Source organism: Lampetra planeri, unplaced genomic scaffold, assembly GCF_965212315.1.
Source record: "Lampetra planeri unplaced genomic scaffold, kcLamPlan1.2.h2 scaffold_1728, whole genome shotgun sequence".
Lineage (NCBI taxonomy): Eukaryota > Metazoa > Chordata > Hyperoartia > Petromyzontiformes > Petromyzontidae > Lampetra > Lampetra planeri.
The window spans coordinates 1-24,782 of NW_027614464.1; the positions used below are offsets into that span (position 1 = coordinate 1).

Here is a 24,782-nt window from a genome sequence, read left to right on the forward strand (position 1 = left end):
GGAATCCAGGTTGGGTTCGGGAACTGCTCTTTGTCAGTGAGGACACAAAACGTGTCCATGCTCTCGTCTCTGCCACATGATTTATTCAACAGCACCTCCACTGAGTTGAATCCTTTCTGTTGTTGTCCTTCCTCACATGTCAGAGCTGATCCAGAACGGCCGGCTGCTGACGCTGCCGCTGGCGGCGGGGGACCTGCACTCTCTGCTGCCCGATGACGACGGAAGGCGTTTGTACGTGGCCATGAAAGATAACCTGCTGTCGACCAGCATGGACGACGTAACGCAGAACCCACGCAAGGTGAGCGCGCGCACACACACACACACACATCCACGGACATTGGCAAGGTCGCACTGAAAAAGAACTTGTTAATCCCAATGGGACCAACCTGGTTTAATAAAGGTTCAAGAAGAAAAGAAAGAAATTTGTGATCGTATGTGAAAAGCCTGAATGTGGTTTGAAAAAAAAAAAAAAAAGAAAAGATCCCCGTGTTAATTTTTCCACTTTCCCTCAAAACAAACGGATCAGGTCACGTCATATTTCCTTCGCATTTCTCACATTCCCACTTCACGCCTTGTATATGTTCACTGCTCAACTTCACCAACAGCAGTAAAACGTCCATGAGAGAACAACCAGAGACTCCGCTAACCTCCACTTCAACTTTCTGATTGATCGGGAAACCCAGCTCCTCGTGCGCAGCCTGTAAATACACTATTGATTTCACATACTGGCAGGAGCTGCTGCTTTTGTACAATGGATCATATTTTCAAGGAAACATTTGCACGTGACGTCAATGACATGAAGCCAGTGATATTGAGCTTGACAGGCGCAGCTCTGTCAGCCTGCCCCCCTTTTGTTTGCGCAGTCAGCTGGTCAAGTTCCCACCCTGACACGTTTCATTCAGGTTAATGAGGCCGAACTAATCTGACAAATGGCTACAATGGTACAAAGAAGCACTGCCGACAAAAGTCTTCAGAATAAAACCCAACGTAACGAGGTGTTCCACGGGCAGCGGTTGTCGGAGTTAGTAACTCACAGTGATGTGACTGAAACCGAGTCGGTTGTGTTCTACTTAGTTCATCGCAACTTAGTATATGGGAATAAAGTTGTTCTTAGCAAGTCTAAGATGATCTGAAGGTGAGGACGTACTTTTATCATGATCTGGTTAGTGTGGCAACAGAGAGGGGGGGGAGGATGATAGAATTATAAATGAAAATATAGATAATCGATTTTAAAAAAGCATGAGTTGTCTGTAAAGCTGAACACACACGGTTCCACTCTGTGTGCCCATGTTCCCGTTTGCCATTGTCTGAATTCAGTTCAGGTGATTCCGGTTTGTACTTTTATTTACTTGTCCATCAGTATTTCTAGTCCATGATGAGGACGTTGGTGCAAACATGGAATGCTGTGGTTCCTTCAGACGCCGATGTGTTCGGCTGCTTTCGGTCAGAACCCAGAACCCTCACCGCATTCCTTCTGTGTGAGTCTGCAAATCCACATTTCAAACAGGGTCACCAAGAGTTTGACTGTGTTTGTTATGGATTTGCTCTCCTCCTCTCTTTTCAATACGGTCATTTAATGCCCTAAGAACAAGAATTCATAAGAAAATTGGGTTTGATTTTCATCTGCTCGTCGTACGAGCCAACAACCAGCATCCCCCGGGGAATATTTACCTGGTGAGGATCCTGCAGTGGTGGTCCGGGTTGCTGTGGGTGTGTGGTATGTGCAGGGCCACCGAGGTTTATGATCTAATCTGATCTATCAGCTCTGCGGGAACAAGCACATGAGGGAACTATTACTGGATGAAAACATCATCGCTGGTCATTCATGGCTTTCGATCCCTTTCTTATTTAAGTCACCTCCCATTTTTGGTTAAGAGCTCACCACTTAATCCTGCAGTTTGAATCATCACCAAACTCAGGTTTGAATGAGTCGGCAGAGCTCAATGCACTAGGTATTCTCTGTAAACAGCAAATAGAAAGGTGTGGGATGTATTTAAAGTTCAGTCCAATTGTCCTCATTTGTGTAGCGAGAACGTACAGAGCTCAAATGTTCCAATTCTTCTGTAATCGTCGGTGCTGCTGTGGTATGTGAGGTATGTGTAGTATGTTGCGATGTCACACGGACTCTTATCATTTAGATTCCATCTTTCTCCGAGCGCGGCTGCCGTTTAACACCGGACCTCACCTGTGTCCCTCCTTCTCTCGTGCTCGACGTCCGTCGTTGACCTGAACTCTGGGAAAATCCCCAGTTTGTCGGTGGTTGGCACTGATGATGTGTTTACATGTGGCGAAGTTCTGAGGTGGAAACGTGAGACTCCTGACGACCAAGCTGTTATGATCACAGCAGATCCATTAGGCCGCTTGTTAGTGTGTGAGGGAAATCTGGGCTCACGGTTGATTGTCTGACCTGACGGCACGGTGAACGCCTTCATGTCAATGAACCAAACAAGGCCTGTGATTTTATTTAGATACAATAATTCCTTCCTGAATCTGATTTGATGAAGCTGGCTTCAGTCTTTCAGGCCTCCTCACATTAACTCCAGGTTCCTTTCTCAGGATCTGTTCCTGATCAATAGTTGGAACAAACATTTGCGTGACATACTTCTGGAAACTTGTTTTTCACAGAAATGACACGACAAAGAACCCACATATAATTTGAAGAGAACTGATCTGTCTGAATGTATGTACCATACCATGTGGGCAAGCAGCCTACATTTTTGGTTCTGAGCCACAGTAATGCTGTGTTAAAAAAAAAAAAAAAAAGGCTTTTGTCTCCTTTCATATCCAATAAAATCACAGTTCACATTAGACGGACTGAAAACCTGTGGCAAAGAAAAGGGAGCTGGCGTGACCGACATCCACAATGGAGGAGTGAGTGTGTCTGGGTCATTCTGGGTTCAAAAGGGCCTTTGAAAACCGCTCCGGTGCTCCGCTCTGCACCGCTGCAATGACGTTTGGCTGAATCCGAAATCTACTTGATGTTTCACGTGGTCAAATATGCATGTTTCTATGACTTAAGAAGCGTTAACCCTTTCATACGTGAGTTATCGTGACAGAGAGCCAATGTTGAAGGAGTTACAGAAGAGCCCAGTGCGAGTTTTAAATAGCTGTCCGCTGAAGTGACCACTGGCATTATTTAAGATTCTAACAGCGGCCGCATTGTGCATTTACGGGCAGGGACTGTGTGCAGTTCAATTCAGTTGTTGTAGCTGAGCTTATGACGCACTGTTTTCGAGTCGCGTTGCATTTGTTGTAACTTGTTGCTGACTCAGTCCGTGTTAAATACCGACCAGTGCGAAAAAAGTCGGTCGATCTCTTTCTTCTGCCTCTGGTTTTATCTTTATCTCTCCTTCGTCAGCTGTATTGGCCAGCGAGTCCAGACCGTATTCAGGAATGTCTCATGGCTGGGAAGGATCCAGAGGTGATTCAGCACGCACAAACACACACACACACACACACAAACCTACACGCCAGTCAACCACTGCGTGTTACCATGAACCAGATTTTACACGCTAAGTTCTGTGCAGTGGATTTTAGACAAGGCTCCGTGGTGCTGACAGTGCTCTGTTATCCACCATCTCTCTCCAGTTTGAGTGTGCCAACTTCCTGCGAGTCCTGCAGCCTTTGAACCGAACTCACTTGTATGTGTGTGGCACCGGGGCCTTCAACCCCCGATGTGCCTCCATCGCTACCAGCATCTTCCAACAGGTACGTCTACACACACACACACACACCTGCATTCACATATGCATTTATCAATTTTTGTGCGGTTCAGTTATTTTTAAAACATCCAGACCCAGCCCCCCCACCACACGTGGTCCGGGTCTGACTCATCTGTTGTATCAAAACTACGACACGATGCAGATTCAGGCGTCCAACTGTGTCACAGAAACACACAGTAAACCCACACAGGAACTTCCTGTGTTTCCTTTCCCACAGTTGCATCTTCAGTAGCATGAATGTGTGACAAGAAACCAAAGCAAAATGATATTAGGTTGTGAAGTCTGAACGATTCAGACCAGACCACACACACACACACACACACACACACACACAGACACACACAGACACGATTATTCCCAGCCAGTAAATCATTTATATCTAAACTGAGCACCACAAAACGACACTTATGATTTAGATATGAGTGCGCAGCCTCACACAGTCCATGCTGTGCGTGCGTGCGTGCGTGCGTCACAGTCCCTGTCCACAGACCAATCAGGAGCTGAGATGTCACAGGTGTGGGGGCTGCCCTCATGCCCATATCTCAGCCACAGTTCATCATGTCTCAGCTGTCTGTATTCTATACAATGCACCTGTTGTCCCATCACTGGGGATGTGGGACCACCGGACGGTTCATTTTATAATATGTCAACTATAATCTAAAGGTCCAGGTGTGACCAGGTGTTTGTTTGGTTTTTTACTATGTGGAACATGTGATAGTTTAGACATTCGTGGGCCCCTCAGTTCAGTATGTGTGTGTGTGTGTGTGTGTGTGTGTGTGTGTGTGTGTGTGTTGGGTCTCAGACTGTGTGAGGTTAATATGTGTGTGCACATTCCTGCATTTGTGGTTTTCCCTTAAGTTGCATGCATACCTTTCAGCGGCGCGTTTTCCGACCTAATCCCATGAAAGACCACGCGAGATCAGAGCAGATGTTCAGACGTGGTGCTTAGAGGAGCCGGTGGCGCTGACCGCTTTAAGACTTCACACATTTTTAAAAATCCCACCACTTAGACTGATTACGCTCAATTAGCCGCTCACTCGCTTCATGAATGTGTGTGTGTGTGTGTGTGTGTGTTGCATTAAAGTGTGTGTGAATAAAAGAGCTTTTAGACACAACGTGTCAACTCTACAGCTGATTTTTGTGTCCGTCATCGTGACCCCTGTGTCTGTTTTCATCACCAGTCCGAACACCAGACGCTTTCTTACAGCCAGACAGAATGCGGGAAGGGGAAATGTCCCTATGATCCTCTCCAGAAAACAGCCTCTGCTGTGGTCGGTAAGTTGACAACAGACGTTTGTTTGCCTCCAACTAGGACTCATGAAATGTGTGTGATTTGGCAAAACGTCACAGGACGAAGAAACATTTCAGGAACACATGTGACTGTGGACCTGGTTCTGACAGTGCAGTTAAAGAGTTAGAACATTCTGGATTGACTTGGATCTTTTCTGAACCCATGATTTGTGAGATCATGATGGAACTGACCAATAATCCTGAAAATCAACCTTCTGTCTGTCGATGTGTAAACATGTTTCTCTTCTGCTCAGATGGAGAGCTGTACGCTGGCATCACCTCAGACTTTATGAGTCGGGACTCGGCCTTTTTTCGCAGCCTTGGAAGCCGCCGTGTCATTCGCACCGAGCAGTACGACTCCACCTGGCTGCAGGGTGAGTGGGCGTGTCAAGAAGAAATCCATATTTCTTTCACGTTTTTGTTTAAAACTGTCGTTTGGAGACTTCTGAATCGTTGATGTAATGTATTTGTCTGCCCTGACCTGTGACAATCATGTTTGTTTACAACTGGAACACGTCGGCAGCGCAGCTAGCATGCTATGTCCTCGACACACAGCCTGTATCTGTGTCTTCTCCATAGTCTTTTTACTACAAATAAATATATCAACGTTTCGTCCCTTTTCTCCCAGTCAGCATCTCAGCAGTCATCTCCCAAACGCCCGGTCGGCGTGCTATCAGCGTGTCGACGTCGGCTGCTGATAACAACAAGATACATGTTGACTGTCTGCTGTTTGTAAACTTGATTGTGATTGTGCTTGTCGCTCAATCTGTCGTCCTTGTACGCGCGTTACGTGCGTATCAGCAGTGGCGCGTGTGGCTGCTGATGTACGTTTCGACTTTCTCTCTCTCTCCCTCTCTCTCTCCGTTCTCCAGATGCCCAGTTTGTGCGGGTCGCGCCGCTGTCTGAAACTGATAACCCAGAGGACGATAAGGTCTACGTGTTCTTCACTGAGCGCGCTCAGGAGGCGGAGGGGGCCGCCGGGAAGGTGCTGTACTCCAGAGTGGCGCGTGTCTGTAAGGTACGGCGTGTGTTTGTTGTTTGTGTTTGTTGGTGTGCTCCTATCAGACTCCAGCTCAGGCCTGTAGTTTATTTGAACGTGTCCGCCAGCACAGACAGAGTATGGACGTGCCGGAGCGCGTGTGTCTGGGCCTGCGGAGGTGTGTGTTTACGTAGAAAGCGACTTTTATAGATAGATTGTTGTGGATATCGGACTGTTTGTTGTTGACTGTCAGTCTTCTGCTCCACTATACGATGGATGTTTGTGTGTTTACATATCTGAGTAGGTGTGATTCTCATGTTCCCACTTCTGTGTGAATGTCGCTATTAATATGAGCTGGACTGACATCAAATCAAAGTATTTAATAGCTGAGTAATGAGTTTTCGTCCTAGACATATACTGAGTTTATGTTTATGTGTGTGTGTGTGTGTGTGTGTGTAGAATGACATTGGAGGCCAGAGGAGTTTAGTCAATAAGTGGAGCACGTTTCAAAAAGCCCGGATCGTTTGTTCAGTCCCAGGACCAGACGGCCTGCAGACACACTTTGACCAACTGCGTAAGTACCCCCCCACCCCCCAAAACACACACACACATCCCGACTATCACATTACATTCACAGTAAATCCCATCAGCTGAGCTTCAGCCCCCCCTCCCCACCCCGTCAGATCAGCACATATCGCTGGAAGCTTCATCGCTGCTGGAACCGTTCACAAACAGACAGAAGACTTACAGTGTGTGTGTGTGTGTGCGCACGCGTGTGTGCGTGAATAGCTCCCTCGTTACCACGGTGATCAACAGCCCTGTTGGTCACCTTGGGTTCGTCTTCGTGCTTCAGCCTTGGTAACCATGGCAACTGGCCTCAACGTTTAGTTGCTGTGGGTTTATTCATTATCAAGGGTGTCCTCACTGTGGCTCTTTGTGTGTGTGTGTGTGTGTGTGTGTGTGTGTGCGCGCGTGCACTTGAGTTTCCTCAGTGTGTCGATATCAGCTCCTGTTCACTCTGCGCTCAGCTGGCGTACTGACACACACTTCAAGATCCAAACATTTCTTAAGTGTGAACATTGATGTGGATCTACTCAACTTATTTCTTGAAGTCAATAACATTTGAATGTCGACCAGCTGCTGGTAAAACATTGTCGGGGGAGGATGTGATATGACTGCTGGTGTGGTCTTGTCTCCGGTCGTATTGAAAACACAGGAATCAAGCTGATGGACCTGGGGCCCGTTCCAGAAAGGAGGTTTAGAGACAATCCTGAGTTTGTTCATCCTGAAGTGAAGGAGAAGAACTTCTTTTTCCATTCTACTTTCATGGAAACTTATAGAACTCAGACTGTTCTTAAGACTCATATGTTTCGATTCAGGATTGAACTGATTTTTACTAACCTTCTTTCTGGAACAGGCACCTGGGCTTCTGTCAATGGTGGAGGTGTGATGTCGCTGCTGTTTTGTAATGTAAAGCGGGAGTAAGATATTGGTCACAGATGTGTTAAATAAGCAGTCACCCCAGATGGGACTCGAACCCACAATCCCTGGCTTAGGAGGCCAGTGCCTTATCCATTAGGCCACTGGGGCTCATGAATGTGGTCCATCCAGTTCCAAACACACGTGTCAGCTCCTGTGTCGCAGACATTGAGTTTTAAATCTGGTGTGAGGGATTGTGGTTTTTCATGGTACAGATCACCCCAGATGGGACTTGACTGCTATGGTTATGAATTCAGTGTCTTAGGACGTTTTCATCACATATGATTCACCATCCGAGGGAAATCTGACCTCCACGGTTGAATAATATCCATCGATTGATTGAAGTGCACGCCAACGTGTGCGGTTTCGAGACCCAAACTGCTGCCAGAGGAACACTTCTGGTGTCGGTTCAAGAGAGACATAACAAGAGTGTAAGTGATACCTTACGACATTAACAACATCCATCCATCCCTCGCAATATGAACAATCTTACACTTTTCACATTCTGCATATGGTTCTGCTTTCACCAACATAGATTAAGGACCGTCCCTGTATAAAAGATGAAGAGGAATATCCGTCACGACTTCTTGCTACTTGCTCACATTTCTCCCCACGTCTTTTTTTCTCAGTACAATGTACACATTAGCAGCTATTGAGCGATGGGAACACGCTTCCACTGGGCCAAACCATCCTCCGTTACATGAGCTGGAACCTTCCGGCCTTCTCAGAGCGGAGCATCGGGGCGATCGTGTGGAGACAGGACCGCTTCCTTATCGCGACTGTTTTTATAAACAGCAGAAGCTCAAAGTAAACGACAGGACCGCCGTGTTGAAGGAACACGCACAGCCCGTTAACACACCTCAGGAGCTGTTCCACACACTTGAGCTTCAGCCTGTCGAGGCAGTTGGGGCTCGTCGGACAGCGTAAACATTCCTTGCCAGCATGCCTGTGGCTGCGCTTCACACATCTGATAAGAGTGCATCCAAATTTGTTTGCGAACGCACTTCATCAACACACACACACACACACACACACACACACACACAAGAAACCACAAACGTAGAGGGCAGAGATTAACGGATCAGGTTAAGAATGCCGTCGGCGTTGTGTTTGTAACACGCTTCGCCACACAGAAACAATACAAGTCTCAAAGAGCAGAGCAGGAGTCACCACCTGGCGCCGCCAAGATGTTCGCAGAACTTATGAGATTCACTTGTTTTCTTTTTCTTTTCAGTGGGAGCAGACATATTTAATCTGAAAGAATGTTGAAACCTTGTAGCTGACTTCAAAATGTCACTAGTCAGGAACTCTGACCGTGAAAGGTCAACACCACAGGTGCAAAGAGTCCCTGGAGAAATCCACAGAGCTCCAACGAGCCCATGGCCAAGTTGTCACTCTGCTCATCTTGGTCCCTCGAGGCACCGTGTGCACCTGTTGGTTGGTGTTGAGTGACAGCGAGAGTTATTTGTGACAGCACCGGACGTTTTCTGAAAGGATCCAGTGAACGGAAAGCAGCAGCCTGGACGTCCTCCTGGTTTCGTCTTCAACAGAATGAGTGTGTGCTGAAAACGGATGGACAAATATCACCACAGACGGACAGACGGATTGTGGCGAGTTGATCGTTCGGTTGGTTCTCGGTCTGCAGTTCCACCGGCTGCGTTCTGTCTCATGAGACGGAGGCTGACGTGAGTTGATGCGCTGCTTTGTTTGGAATTGTAAACCCACTGTGATGAGTATGAAAGCAAACCGATGGTTGCAACCGTCCTGGACCGTGGAGGTTGTTGTGAAGCTGAAGCACCTTCGACTCGCTGGAAACAGCAGAGAAACGCTGACGGGAACGTTTCCTGCCGCTGTCGTGGTGGACCAGGGCGTTTTTTTCAACCCGGAGACAATGTGTCAAGATTCAGTGTCAAGACAGCAGAGACACTGACGGTTTTTATTTATGACACGTTCAATGCTCCAGCCATGAATTAGTTGGTAAACACAGACGCTAAATGAACTGTGAGCAAATGTGAGCAGCCGTGGTGTGTTTGATCGCAGCCCAGATATTCCTCCAGTGTGTGTGTGTGTTTTTGAGTCAGGAATGTGAAATGGAAGAAAAACCACTACAGGTGGTTGGGATTACTTTGTGCCAGAAGAGGCTTTGCAAACATCTGATGGAGGCAAAGTGAGACAGATGTTGTCAGGTTTCAGATTCAGCTGATATCACAGAGGCAAATGACTAAATGTCGACCGTTTCTCTGTGGACATTCTTTGGGACGTGATCATCAGACTTAGGGTGGGGACCGTACATGTGGTTTCAGATGATTCAAATACTCATTTCCTTCCTCACAAACTAAATGTAGGTTTGAAAACATGTCGTGTCAAAGCAAAGCAAGGACCATGTTTATCTGAGGTGTTGACCAGAGGAGCGAGGAGGAGAGGAGGAGGATGTCAATCTGTCTGGTACCACCGGCAGTTTTCTTTTTTCCTCGTCAGCCGCGTGTAAACGTACCTGGACACACACCAGGAGGGTGAAATTGGCAAAGGAGGAAGGGAAGGAATGTGTGTGGGTGTGTGGGGATGGAGCTGCAAAACAAAGACAGTCACAATGACAATCATCAATTTTTAACGGCTGCAGGAAACCTCCCGTCGTGTCATTTCGAATGCTCTTTCATGCAAAATGCAAAAATGATTGTAATTCATCATAACAAAACTAACACAGTGTGTTTCCAGATAGTTTTGTTCCTCAAATTGATTGGCGCCATTAAAAACTGATTTATACTGAGTGTCCAGACTTAACTGTTCCAATGGAGAGCGACAGGAAGAGGAGAATAACAGCCGTGGCTGGAGGGGGAAAGTGTGATGGAGAAAAACGATGGCGCAACAGAAGGAATAAGGCCAGTAGCCGGGGGGGTTAAGGGACCAGACAAGATGGAAATGCAGCCGTTATTGGGAAATTAAGATGGAAAGGAGGAAATAAAGGCAGGGCCAAAGAAGTGAAGGTGGATGTTTGCATTTAGGGTGGTTGGGGAGGGAGAGGGAGGGTGGAGGGGAAAGAAGAGGATAGGGGTCTTGGCCTGGGGGCTGTGGCTAGACAATGAGGAGGAGAGGAGGAGCAGGAGGAGGAGGAGGAGGAGGAGGAGGATAGGGGTTCAGGCTGCAGTTCTGCGGGCGCGACAAGACTATCTCCCCTCAGGGGGAAACAGGCTTTTTGTTTAGAGAAGAAGACACAAGAACAATCCTCTGGAGAAAATAGGCCAGACAGACAGATGGACGGGGGAGATAGAGAGAGATGGAGGCTGAGAGGGCTGGCGAGAGTGACGACGAAGGAAAACCAGAGTGGCAGAGAATCCTTGAATCCTTGAAAGAGCAGTTTGACCTCGGATGATCTGCTGACACTGTCTGGGATTTATGGAGGGAATTCTTTTCTTTTTAACGAGCTGAACTGTAAATAACGGAAACTTCTTCAAAGCAGAGAAAGAATAATGTTCTTTGCCTGTGTCTTTCCAGGCTTAACTGTGTTTTCATGTGCAGCTGAAAGTGGAGGGAACTGCTGAGAATCTAGAGACAAATCACTGGAGGCTTGTTCCTTATCAGCTTCTCAAAAGTTTGGGAACTTTGGAGCAATGAATCTCTCTATATTTACTTTAAGATGCCATGTGGCCCTTATTCTACCTGACTATTATGGAGACAAAGTAGACGGAGCCAATTTTGTCTTAGTGGAAATGATATGTGATGCAGCTAATGCAAGAAAAAATGGGACTCTGAGAGCAAAGGTGTCAAAAACACATTTAGCAGCTAGCATAGCAACGTGTGTTGGAATATGTGTGAGCATTGTAAAACTATTGGACCATGGTGAATGTTCTGACATCTATGTCCCAGTTCGTCTATATAAACATATGTAAAGGTGTCTGACATTTGACAAGTCACACAGCTTGTTAATGGTACGTCAGTCAGCGGAATCTCACACTGACCAGCAACCGAAACACTTCAGCTCAATGGAGAGATGCTATTGGATGAACGGCAGGAGGGAACGATACATAGCTAGAGATAATGACACAAGTAAAAGGATGAAACAATGCGATGCCACGATGATAGATTTTTGATCACCATGTAGATATGGAGGGAAACAAGGCTAATTTGAAGATTTTTTTTTTTTCAATTTTGTATTTGTTGTCAAACATTGGTCAGGCTCTGCAAACACTCGTGATAATAATTTAAGACAACAATGTAGTATTGTTCATTGTTTTGTGGTTTTAAATATAATCTGTTACTTTAATACTGGCGCAGAGGGCTGGATGTTTTGCTGAAGATGTCTTTTACTCGCGACTCTCCGATGGCGGTTTGGCAGACGGGGACGTCTGTCATTCATCAGAACATCCGGGTCGGTTTTCGTGGAACCAGAATCGTCCCATACGTGTTTATTTGGTGGAATCTGTGGTGTCCGATTCCTTCCCTCTGCTGCTTTATGTGTTGAAGTGGTTCTCAGGTTTATTAGACAACAAGCAGGTTCGTGATAACCACGGTTATCAAAATCCTTACGACCATAACTGTGTTTACTGATGAGTCAGTCAGTAAATACGCCCTAGTTGTGAAGGATAGAAAGGACAGAAAGAAGTGTGTTGAGTGAAAAGAACTGTTGAGCAGAGGCAATGAGCAACATGACTGATGCAGGCAGCAGAGTACCCACAATCCTCTCTGGACTCTGGACTCGCCGCAGGAGCCTTCTGATTACACGTGTGTGTGTGTGTGTGTGTGTGTGTGTGTGTGTGTGTGTGTGTGTGTGTGTGTATAGGATGAATGTATTCAGCCACTGGTTCCATTTGTATGTGTAGCTGCACACATGGAGCCCCTTTATTTCTTCAGTACGTGTGAATGTGTGTGTGTGTGTGTGTGTGTGTGTGTGTGTGTGTGTGTGTGTGTGTGTGGTTGCAGTGAGATGAGATCAGACGTCCTCCTGGGCGTAGTTCCATGGAGGCCACCTGAAGCAGCAGGAACGACAGGAATGTGAGAAGAGTGATACGCTTTGTTGTCTCCCTCACCACAACATATCTGCCTCACTGTGGGAGAGGAGAGGGGAGAGAGGGGAGGGGAGAGGGGAGGGGAGGGGAGAGGAATGGCTGAGAATCCAAGTCATGTATTAATCATCTCCATCCCATATCGTTGCAGGTTTCTCGACTCTTTGCATGTCAACACGGTTATCTCATGTCAGATCCTCTCACAGACGTTTCTCTAAGTCAGGGGTGTCCAAACCGGTCATCGGGGGCCGCCCATCCTGCTCCTATCTCACCGGAATCAGTCTCTGTGAAGTTCTGCTGAGGCCTGACAACGAGCTGCTGATTTGAATCAGGTGACATCTCAGGCGTCCCTCGAGGACCGGGTTTGGACCCCCCTGCTCTAAGTGAACCCAGTACGAGCCCAGTCACATCATTTGTGGATGATCACAGCAGCTGAGGACTCTTTTCCATGCAGTTATGACAGGATGACAACATCGTCCTGCTCTTAGGAAGGATTGAGAGGGAAACAGGGCGTAACGTCTGCTGAGATCTGAAATGATGAGCAGCATGTTCTGAATCTAAACCATCGGCCCCCCTTCAACGGACCCCACAGACTTCTTCAAAGTCACAAACCGTCAAGTATGACGCCCCTTGTCTTTGGATGGTGTTTGATGTTCAGTCTGGTCACTTCAAGTGCAGTTAAACATGACTGACGTCCAAAATTTCAACCAGGCCTGCCCGATATGAGAACTCTGCTCAGAATCGCCATGGCGATAAGACTATTAAGCCATAACAGACCGACATGTAAGAGCCTGTTTCCACGGAATAAACATAAACAGAAAAACCCACTTGTTTACTTTATGTTTTCAATAAAGTGAACAGTGAAAATATGTTCATGACCAATAGGTCATAGGTCATATATTCACACTTTTAGAGATATGTTTCTTGCACCTGCTCCTGTTGTTGTAATGAACAAAGTGGGATTTATCACACATGTTAATTCCAGCCTCCACCCCAACTGTTTCCAAGATTTGTTTTTTTTTCTTAAGAGAGAAATGTCACATTTCCTTTCAAATGAAAAACATCCCCACTGAGTCGATCCGGTGTAATGGTGTAAACACTGGAACGCCGTAAAAATGGTTAATTTCCACGCTTTGTCAGACGTTGGCCAGTGGTGCCCGCAGACTTTTTAACAGACAGATGGAATAGAGAGAGAGAGGGGAAAAAAAACTCGCTGAATGAGCGACAATCGTCAGAGGCACACCGAAGTGCGAACGCCGTGTCCGATGCTGCGATCTGCTGTGTTTGGAACGAGGAGCGAACAGCGAGGTGTGGCGTTAGCGTGTGTGACAGCAGGTGTTGTTCTCCTGTGGCGTTCTTGGCGCTGGGCTCGCCCGCTGTGGCTGGTTATTAATGGCCACGGATTCGTTAGAAGCAGCCAGCGAGCCATGCTGCCAGCACGCCCGGCGTTATTAGTCACACAGTCAGACTGATAGATGCACACACACACACACACACACACACACACACCACACACACACACACAGAGTTTCAAAGCCCACTCATTAACGTTGCACACGTTCATACAAGCAAACACATTTACAGTTCACACAAACCTGCGTAAAATGAACCCACTGATTTCAACACTGTTTGTTAGTAATCTGAACACAGTTTAAATTCCTCCTCTTCTTCTCACCCTTCCTTCCTGCGTCCAATTCAGAGGACATCTTCATCCTGCACGGGAAAGACAAGAAGAACCCCCTCATCTACGGCCTGTTCACGACGTCCAGGTACGTGACGACGAATGATGTGTTTCGGGCTGTGACGCTTCATCATATTAACGCCATCATTGATCCAGATGTGTGTGTGTGTGTGTGTGTGTGTGTGTATGTGTGTGTTTCCCTCCACATATGTATTAAACCTAAATCAAATTAAATCGCCGCTGCTTTGTGCGTTTGCTGTTTTCTGGTTGTTTCATACCTGTGAACTCAATACTCACCATTTGTGATGTCACAAATAACGCTCAGTTAGCACCAACAGAAAATTCCACATTCATCAGTGAGAAAGTTTGATCAGTGCAGAGAAACCCCTGTGCGTCATGGAGACCTGGAGATAAACTCACTGAATAAAAAGACAAAATGCGCAGTGACTCGTGAGCCAGGGGTCAAACCAGAACAACAACAGCCTGCGCAGCATCAGGAACATCACAGAGAATATGAAGCAGCCCTGGAATGGCAAAGACAACGTGTTTTCTGCTTGAAACGATGTGAAATCTCTTTCTGAGAGCGCTAACAAAAAGATGTGAAACTGCTCGGTGGAAAGCAGCAGACACAGCTGACAGCTGATCCTCACACCCACAGACGCTCATTAGGGAAGAAGCTCAAAACTAAATATACACACATACGCAAACCTGGCGCTAGCTGGAAAAGTGTGGAGGGAATTAAGGGAAGTCGGAACAAATGAGCAAGTCAGTCGCAAACTTTAAAAGAGCCTTCAGTCGCTTCTTCTCTTCCAAGTTTGTGACGGCAGCACATGTTCTGAGAATAAACGGGCTTCTGAGCTCAGCGGCGACAGCACAAGTGTGACGACATTTGGCACGGCGGCCCGGGGAGTTGGTCGGGTTCTGGGTTTCTGAAAAGCTGTGCGGAATCTCAGTGGGGAACAGACGAAAATCCAAAGCATCACCCTGGGTGGGTCCCGACCACATAACTGCAGAGTGCAGGAAGGTCATTGCTGCTGAATGGAAAACCTCAGCTCGGTGAAACACACGGGTTGGATGTCTGATAAGACCGAGGAGGTCAGGTAGAAGGCTAGGTAATTTTTATTTTATTTATTCATGTATTTTATTGTCGTATTTATTGGTGTCGCCCTCGTTCACCCCATCAAGCACATGTTTTGGATCGTCGTCACTGTCGTACCTGTGACATTAAACCTGTAAATGATGGTTTCCGCATACGCATTCTGTCAAACGTTAAACAATTGTTTAGTTTCTCATTACATCTGTGCTTTTCCATGTCAGTCAAGAAAGAAAAAAAAACACATTCATCATATTTATCATATTCATCACATCATATTTGTGATTTTTGAAACAAACTTAGACGTTGACAAAAATGAATAGAAATCCTTGAGAAAACGCAAAAGCTGAAATCTTTTGTCTCGATCAAACTCCTGTTTCGCGTCCGACGGAGGCGACGATGGAGATTGTTTCCTGTGCAGGTGTACGTGTCGTATAAGAGCTGAGATTGGTGACCGAAGCTGCTCGTAATGCGCTGTGTGTAACGGATATCGATCAAATCCATTTACATACATTTAGGCTCAGCTGTCGTATGCTGCAGAACAAGGCAACACAATCTCACACCAGTTTCCTGTGCGGGTCGTGTAGAAAGTGGAAGGGAAGTAAGTCTGTGACGCCTCGTTAGATTTAAGGCTCAAACACCGACAACATCTCCTGACCTGCTCCTGTGTGACACTGAGAGATGTGACGCACAGACAACGAGTGGGATTCTGTCACGGTGACTCACGACTGGTGTCCACAGACATCATCATGTGGACTGTGGCACTGTGTGTGTGTGTGTGTGTGTGTGTGTCATCTGAAAGACCCTCTCATGTTTATTCTCTCTGCTCATGTGTGACACCATACAAAACAGTAAAATGATTGTTTCCCTTCTGGATTCACCACAGTTCACAGGACAAGATGAGGAATAGATAAAGACTGGAGGGTTGTTACTGGTTCATTCTACACAATCCTTTATCACCCAACCCAAACCTCTTGTCACTAAATACAATATTATATACGACGGTACAGTCCCAGAATGTGTTTGGCATCCAATGTTTCCTGGTAGAAACTGGACTGAACCCTTCATCGGGTGACATTAAATACGAAGAAAGTACCTGTGGACAAATGAATGTTTCATGTTCAGTCATGTTTCTTGTGTTTATTCCCTTCACATTCGGAGGAGTCAGGATCTTTAGCGTAAATCGATAAGCAGTTGCAGCCAGCGTCCACTCACTGTTTGCAGAAGTGTCCAACAAACAACACACATTGACGACTCGGAGCTCTGGGAGGGGAGAAGTTCACCTTGATACTTCCCCATTTGGCCTCTTAGTCGGTTTGATTTTAGCCGCCCAGCCCATCAGACGCTGCTGGAAACTTGAGCTCAGACCCACGTTTCCTAAAATCGGAACCATGATACTAAGTGCAGCGGAACGTGTGTGTGTGTGTGTGTCTGTGTGTTGTGGTCGGGACTGAAAGCAGATTCTTCCAGCTGGACTTTGGCCTTGGATCCGTTTCTGTGAACTGATTAGTTCAAGCTGAGAAGCCACAATGACTCAGAGCTCCTCGTGCAGTCCATACATCACTTTACTCACAAGTCAGCGGCAGAAGTCGGAGCATTTGTCTTCATTTAAAAGATGATCTGCATCTGATAAATGACTTTCTGTCTCTGTTCGCCGTCTTCTTCCCTCAGTGACATTCTGAATGGATCAGCAGTTTGTGTTTACCGAATGGAGGATGTCGTTCGAGTTTTCAAGGGAAACTTTTGGCACAAGGAGGGGCCTCAGTACAAGTGGGCGGAGTTTACAGGCAAGGTGCCGTACCCACGACCTGGAACTGTGAGTGAGCACCTTCCTGCACACAGTCGAATGAATATATGTACATGGGATTATGGACGTCGACACCCTTTAACAGCACACTGAGCCGGGATGTGTGTTATCTGTGCGTCCATCAGTGTCCCAGCAGCACGTACGGAAGCTACAGCTCCACCAGAGAATATCCTGATGACGTCATCTTCTTCAGCAGGACTCACCCGCTGCTGCAGGTTCGGCTGATACTTGACTCTACATAGTCATGTTCTATGTCGCTTGTCCCTCGACAGTTCGAACCCATTGCCTCATTTCTCAGGAGAACGTGTTGCCGCTGGGTGAGCGCCCCCTCCTGGTCAGAGTGGGCGTCAGCTACAAGTTCAGCAAACTGCTGGTGGACCGAGTGGAAGCGGTCGACAGCACCTACGACGTCCTGTTCATCGGCACAGGTGGAGCAGACGTGCTGAACCGCCTGACGTGAGTTCACTGAGCTCACGCTGAGGATGAATGTTCTTTTTTTTTCCTCCTGCAGACTCTGGTCTGGTCCTGAAGGCCATTCACCTGCCCAGAGAGCACGGCCAGAGTCAGGAGGTCACTCTGGAGCAGCTGCAGGTCTTCCAGGTACATGCGTCCATCCATCCGTCTCTGTCTCTGTCTCTCTCCCCCTCTCCCCCTCCATCCATCCAGCCACCCCCAGTTTAAACCCGTCGTGTTCCTCATTTTTGTTTTTGTTTTTCCCGTCTTCTCGCAGCATAAATCACCTGTGACAGCGATGACTCTTTCAAACAAAAAGGTAAAACACAGACACAGAAACTCACTTGAAAACTTTTCCAACTCCCGTCACTCACTCACACACACACACACAAACAGACACACAATATCACTCATCTCCCCACTTTATATCTCCAAGGACAGTTGCTATGGTTACCAGACTTCAGTCACCGTGGTAATGAACAGATGCCGTTCGCACAGACACCCAGAGACAGAAATACACCTTGCATCATTGAAACAGTCTGGGTTTCAGGACAAACACTTACAATAACAGTGTCCTCTTCATCTCCGCCCTGCAGCAGTGGCTGTTCGTGGGCTCCAGGGAGGGAGTGTCCCAGCTGGCTCTGTACCAGTGTGAGCTGTACGGTCAGGCCTGTGCAGAGTGCTGCCTGGCCAGAGACCCCTACTGCACCTGGGACGGACACGCCTGCAGCCCCTACATGCCCACCGTGCGCAGGTCAGCAGCCATGAAGAAGGAGTCGGGATCTTTTCCGCCACGAGAACACGTGGACCTGATATTCTCCGATCACATTTAGAGCAGATACCATCTCAAGTGAGATGTTCCGTTTCCACTTGACCAACAATCTGTCAGCCAAAATGTTCATTCTTCCAGTTGCAAATCGAATCATGGAAACGGGTTGTGGCCATGAAATGTTCAGAGCTAACCGATCCCCCCGATAGTTTGGTGTTTCCACCTTCCAGGGTGACATGACACCTGTGGCCTCTCAGGACGGACGTGACTCTATCGTTACTTTGTCTCCGCAGGAGGAACGCTCGACATTTAGGGGAGGACGAGGATCCGTTAACCCAGTGTGTCAGACAGGGAGGTGAGGATCAGATTCAACGCTTCACTTCTTTGGAATGTCACACACGACTAAAACAATGTGCATTGCCATCATTTCTTTATTTATCTGTCTTGTCTTCGTCTACTAAAACAACCTGCAGTTATTTATCTCGGTCTCCTCTTGTCCGCACGATGTTCACTGTGTGTTGACAGGGATGTGACAAACGAACCGATCGGGTTTTAGATCAGCTGTTTGATTCAGGTGATCAAGTGTGTAGGAGCAGGGTGACATTCACCCCACTGCTGCTGCTGCTGCGAACCAGCTCATCGTGCCCTTAAATTGTCCGACGCCACACAAATGTTCCCCGCAGCCTGGAAACGTTCAGTTTGGCTGTTTTCCTTGACGCTGCATACTTATTATTTCTGCGGGAGGTAAAAGTGTCAAGTTAAAGAATCCTCTTCCTGAAAACGATTCAAGAACTCAGCCGAATCAAAAGGAGACAAACTCAGATGTTTCATCTCCGTCTCTGATTTTATTTCAGCTGGGCTGCAGGTGGAGGCGGAGCAGAGGGTGATGATGGTTGCCGAGGGGAACAGCACGTACCTGGAGTGTCTGCCCCGGTCCAGGCACGCTGCTGTCACATGGTACAAACAAGCCGGAGAGAACAGTCCGGAACTCAACCAGGTATCTAACTGTATGTCAGTGTAAACGTTCAGAGTCGGCCATCGAGTCAAACAAGAAGGATTTGTCCAGTGTCTGAGGTTCTAGTTCCAGTTTCGGTGCAACATAGTGGGTCGGAAAAACTGTTCCAGCATTCCTGTTGACAAGACATAAAACAGCTGTGTGTTCCAGTCGTTGAAATGGACCTGACAGATCATCAGTTCATCCTGATACGATGCTCGTCCCAAATGAAGAATGAATCTTTTGAACAAACTGTACTGAATCACTCACTAAAAAGATTCGTTCGTGTCACAGTTGAGCTGAGTGCGGCAGTGAACAGGTGAACCTGATTCGTGGTTCGTTCCGTGCAAACGAGTCGACCGACACGACTCACCCACTGAAAACAGAACTGCTGTGCAGCGAGCTTACTGAGTGAATGAATCTTTTGGAGTTGTCATGAACCCTCAACACTCGTTCCTCTGACCTCTCTCTGCAGGTGCTGACAGGTGACCAGGTGGTGGTGATCGAACGTGGCGTCCTGATCCGGCGCGCCGAGCTGACTCATGGCGGCGTCTATCACTGTCAGGTGGAGGAACACGGCTACCACTGGACGGCTGTCACCGTCCGCCTCACCGTCTGGAGCCCCGCGGCCAGTCGCCTGCTCGCGTCCTCGTCCTATCAGAGCGCTGGAACGCAGCCGTGGTATGAAGACGTCATGGCGCTGATTCACCCGAGAAACCTTGGACAGCACTGCCGCGCCCTGGGATACCGCCCCCCGCGCAACCACCGTCGCCACAGCGACATCACGGCGGAACCCAAGAAGGACAAAGAACGGGCGGGGAGACACAAGCACGGGGGAGGAAGGGGGGGAGGAGGAGGAGGAGGAGGAGGAGGAGGAGGAGAAGGAGGAGGAGGAGGAAGAGCAGCAGGGAGGAAGAGCAGGAGCAAGCCGCAGCAGAGGGCGCCGAGGAGCGCTTGAACGTGTCGCTGAGCGGGAGTAGACACACACATCAACGTTAACACACACACACACACGCACACACGCACACACACACTTAACTTATACACTGAGACACACACATTGTATATACCGAGACTATGACAAGCGCATGCACCTATCTACCAACAAACCCCCCCCCTCATCCTTCATCATAGACCAACCGAAGCACGGACGGCGAGGACGAGTCACCTTGTGAGGACTTTGAAGAAACAAGCGGAGAATGAAGGATGAGCGGCGCGTCCACATCACTCAGTCTGACTGATTACATGTCGTGACATTCGCAGGGTTTTGGAGAAAGTACGAGTCTCGTTCCAGACGCGTTTCGGAATTTTTCTCAGAACTGCCTGGAGGAGCCGTCTTGTGGTTTTGCAGTTTTTGCTCATTAAGTAGAAACCCCAGGAACAGCCCTTTTCATCACTGACAATCATCTCCGGAGCGGAGCAGATGTCGGCAGATTGATTGCGTCGCTCCAGGCAGAGGCTGGTGTCCATTCGTTTCTCAACGGCTGAAAATCATCTCGCGAAAAAAAAAAACCTGAAACATGTTTGACATATTCAGTCCATCGCATATGTTCCTGCAGGAAGCGCTTCCAGACTTTTCAAGGTGAAGTGCTTGAACTTCATCCGCAGACGGCTGCTGTGTTACTGGAGAGTGGGACCCGGTGGAGGTGGTGGAGGTTGTGTAGCAGGACGGCGCGTCTTTGAACGCAGACACGACTTCTTTGAGTTATTCATCATCGAAACTGCCTGCGCTGAAGATAATAAGCAGCGTGGGTCACGTTTCTGGGCGTTTTTTTTTTGCTCCTGTCAACTTATTATTCACTGCGACGTAAAATCCAGGACCTTCAGGACTCGTGACTGGAAGAACAACTCCACAACGTTTGTGCGGTGTAACACAATCAACAAAAGACTTCCACCGACCCCTGTGAACAGATGCTCTCATCGGAGACACAACACGTCACAGGATTTGATGTTTTTATTTTTGTTCACAATTCATGTCTGAAATAAAACGCATCCTGATAAAATGTCACAATTTGACGTTTAGATTTAGGTTGAACAGTTTAAAACCAATGGTGTTTAGTCGTCTGGCTGTGGAGGACCATGAGGTGAATCTGGTGATGTTGCTGAAATAATAATAATGTTAATAAGAATAAGGGTAATTCTCTCATAGTGGCCATGAAGCAGCACGCAGGACTCACAGTAAGATGTACATAATAAAGTCGTCTTTTCTGCAGTTTCCCTCCAACAGTTGAGCCACAGTGTTGTTGTACAGGTTGTACGTGAGGAGGCCTCAAAGAGACAAACGGCCACCGTGATGACATCATCTACTGTCAGTCTGCTGCTGATGAACGTGTGAACTGACAGTAAATCTGTTGTGTCTCATCACCTCAGGAGGAATGTAGATTTGTTTAGTCTGGAGCAGATTTCAAAAGAAACCTCTGCATGAACACGGCCGACCGACCAGAGTCGTTTCTCATCGATCGTATTTAGCGTTGTTGCAAGTCAAACGTGTTTGCTTCTGCATCGGCTGTTATTTGTATTCTTGTCACGGCAGCGAGCTCAAAACAACTTCAAGACGCAACTGCAAAGACTTTCCAGCGTGGAGAAGAAAAGAAGGAGCTGGCTATGTAGTGAAGTGCAAACAGACTCTGTACAGAACCTGCATGTTTCTGTGACTGATCACTCACCGTTTCATTCACGACAGGACAGAAGCGCAGTAACATACTGCTGGTCCTGCAGCTCCAGCTGCTAATGAAATCTGGCTGTAAATGTTGAAACAGGCGCAATGTACAATAAAGACGTCTTTATTCTACTGTGTTGGAAGCAGAGGAAGTGCTAAACAGCACTGGCGTCAAGTGGACTCTGTGGTGTTTGAGTGACTTCATTGACCGTGGCAGTAACTTGTGATTTATTCGTAATGTTAAAAGTGTTAAAACCAACACAACAGTGTTCCACCTCTAATGAACGTTCTTCTTTGTGCTTATTTATTCGTTTCATCTGGAGTGTTTTGGGCTCATTAGGTCGCCTTCACGAAGCTCATTTATTGCTGTTGCCGATGTTTGTTTTTATATTGAGCAACTTCAAGCAAAAACATCAGATGGTCAGGATTTCATGAAAACTTGAATTGACGTCGGTCCACGCAGGATTCTCTGTGAGATATGGTGGTTCTGGTCACATCTTCACAGATTAAAGTGGAATCAAGCAGTTTGCAATCCTGCAGGTAAATGAAAATACAGCTGATAGACGGATATAGAGATAGATAGAGATAGAGAGATACTTTTATTAATCTCCAAGAGAAATTCACAATTCCAAAAAAAAATGCAGGTAAAGTATTAAAATGTGTCAAAAGGTTCTGACCAAAAGTGTTTGTTTGCTCTGGTCTGAATCTTTTGATAAGTTTACAACAACGAAATTCAAGCACATGAAAATGCGTCACATCAAGCTGAAGTACGTTCTCTCAGTTTATACAGGAAGTTCCTGTGTCAGTTTACTAGGCGTTTCGGTGACATATAGTCGGATACCCCTATCATCTGAAAGAATACAAGACGCTATTCACAGCTCCACGTTTGTCCATGATTCATCTTTACACAAATGTTAGCTGACAGAGCTGTTAGTCTACAGTCTTTATCAGATGACATTTCAATGCTTCAATCGTGATACATAGCTCATAGCTTCTAGTCCTGTTGCGGTCCCGTAAGTGTTCTTACTTGGAGAACGGCACAAAAGTTCAACAAACGAACACCTAAGACTGATAAATACACTGTTGATAAATGATGTGTGTGTGTGTGTGTGTGTTTACTTGGACCAAAGTGAGACAAACAGAAGTTTACATGTGATTCATTTAAATCTGCCAATGAAAGTCAATGTATTCAGAGATACTGTAATAATAATACACACACACACACACACACACACACAGACAGCCAACTTGGAACTAGCGGAGTCTGGAGGAAATTAACGTGGCCCAGCCTCTCGGCTTCGGCCACATTAAAGGGCAAACCAGTGCTGTTGAGTTTTAGGAGACTGACTTTATATGAGTGTGTGACTGGACGTTCTGTGTCCGCTGGCGTGCGTATGCTGAAAGTGTCAGATGCAGCCACAGTCTGAAAAGGAAAGAGTGTGTGTGTGTGTGTGTGTGTGTGTAATTTGGCAGTATAACCCAAATGAAATGAGATTTAAACGTGTTCTCTGACTGCTGTCAAAGCAGCACACCTCGTTCTGTCGCTGTGACGGTGTTCTGAAACCAAATGTTTTCCCCTAGGATGTTGAAAAACCAAGGCAGCGTCTGCTTAGTTTAATACAAGAGAAAAGATCAGGAATGTGCTTTGGAAAATGACCCTGCAAGAGGTTGTTCCTCACCCCCGCCACTAAGAGCTGCTCGTTGAATGTTCCCGTCACAAGAGTTCACGAGCGCCGTGAGTGCTGTGAATTAGCGCTCCACTCTGACTACGGTTTTCCGCTGAGACGTGTCAGTGACATTTGTGGGGAACAAAAGTACATGGCAACAATAGAACTAGGCGGGACTAAGATCATGAACTCATGGCCAGAAAATAGTTCTAATCACGTGAATGAATGAATTTACGTTTACGGGACTGACACCTCTAAATTGTCTGATTTTGATAATGACTTCCACCAAGAACGTGATATATTCATGACAACTTTACCTGGAAACTCCATGTTCAGTTCTAACCTGTACCAGAGATGACTTTTGGTTCGAGGAGGAACCCATTCAATGTTGGAGCTGATCCACATTTTTCCATTGGCTGATGTGTTTATACTGTTGGTGGCCAACAGGTGGCGCCAAAATGCCAGTAATTTCCCCTCCTGGTGATCAACGCTAATGTCCATGGACTTTTGCCTCATTCCCAGTGTTTGTTGTGTCGTTCTCTTTCATTTTTACCATTTGCTTACAGTTTTCTCGAAGCCCACTAGTAACCTTTTCAATGTGTCACGTACGACCTCGTTATCATTTGATTGCAGAAGCACACATTTGTACTGTTAGATGTCCTATAACATAGTAATACATGACATTACTTGGTTGACCTTCTAATGTACAACTCCACAACTAACACTAAGTATTTCAGCGATCACTCTAACAGTATTTACACTACAATATTTACATCAGCAAAATAACATACATTGTCATGACAAAAACTACAAATTTGCATTGAAAGATTGACTTGACTGAGAAGCTGTTCTTAAAAACTCCTGTTACAGAAATGTTACAGAAAAGTCTCAAAAAAGTCCCGTTACTGTTTCGTACATCTGAGACCAGGCCAGGATGTGAGTTTATTCTCGATTCCATAACCAGTCACCAGGGGGCGATCAAGCACTCAGTCTCAATGTGTTCAGTGAGACCTCAAACCAATCATGGACCAACTTCCAAGTGTTTGCTGAAGCTCTTTGTGCAGAAGATTGAAAACAAAGTCCCTCTTTTGTTCTTTTGGTGGTCGATGGTGTTGATCGGTTTCTGGAAAACGGAGGTTTTATTTGATCTCTGCTGTCACAGAAATGCGCAGCAGATCCGACCACCTAA

The 24,782-nt window shown here is 46.8% G+C and overlaps 1 protein-coding gene and 1 non-coding gene across 2 annotated transcripts; one reads left to right on the top strand and one right to left on the bottom strand.

The window, feature by feature from the left end:
• Positions 1 to 143: 143 nt before the first annotated feature.
• LOC144739816 (semaphorin-3A-like) lies at positions 144 to 20,225 on the top strand (the record flags this gene model as incomplete). Its single annotated transcript, XM_078622705.1, has 17 exons — positions 144 to 298; positions 3,359 to 3,421; positions 3,589 to 3,708; positions 4,904 to 4,997; positions 5,267 to 5,386; positions 5,885 to 6,030; positions 6,451 to 6,565; positions 14,170 to 14,239; positions 16,916 to 17,060; positions 17,177 to 17,266; positions 17,350 to 17,479; positions 17,563 to 17,651; positions 17,782 to 17,823; positions 18,101 to 18,258; positions 18,567 to 18,628; positions 19,128 to 19,270; positions 19,743 to 20,225. Coding segments are annotated over 17 exons (2,225 nt in total), but the record flags the coding sequence as incomplete, so codon positions are not given.
• Positions 7,509 to 7,581, bottom strand: TRNAR-CCU (transfer RNA arginine (anticodon CCU)). Its single transcript has one exon. It is a non-coding gene; the product is annotated as a tRNA-Arg (tRNA).
• Positions 20,226 to 24,782: the final 4,557 nt, after the last annotated feature.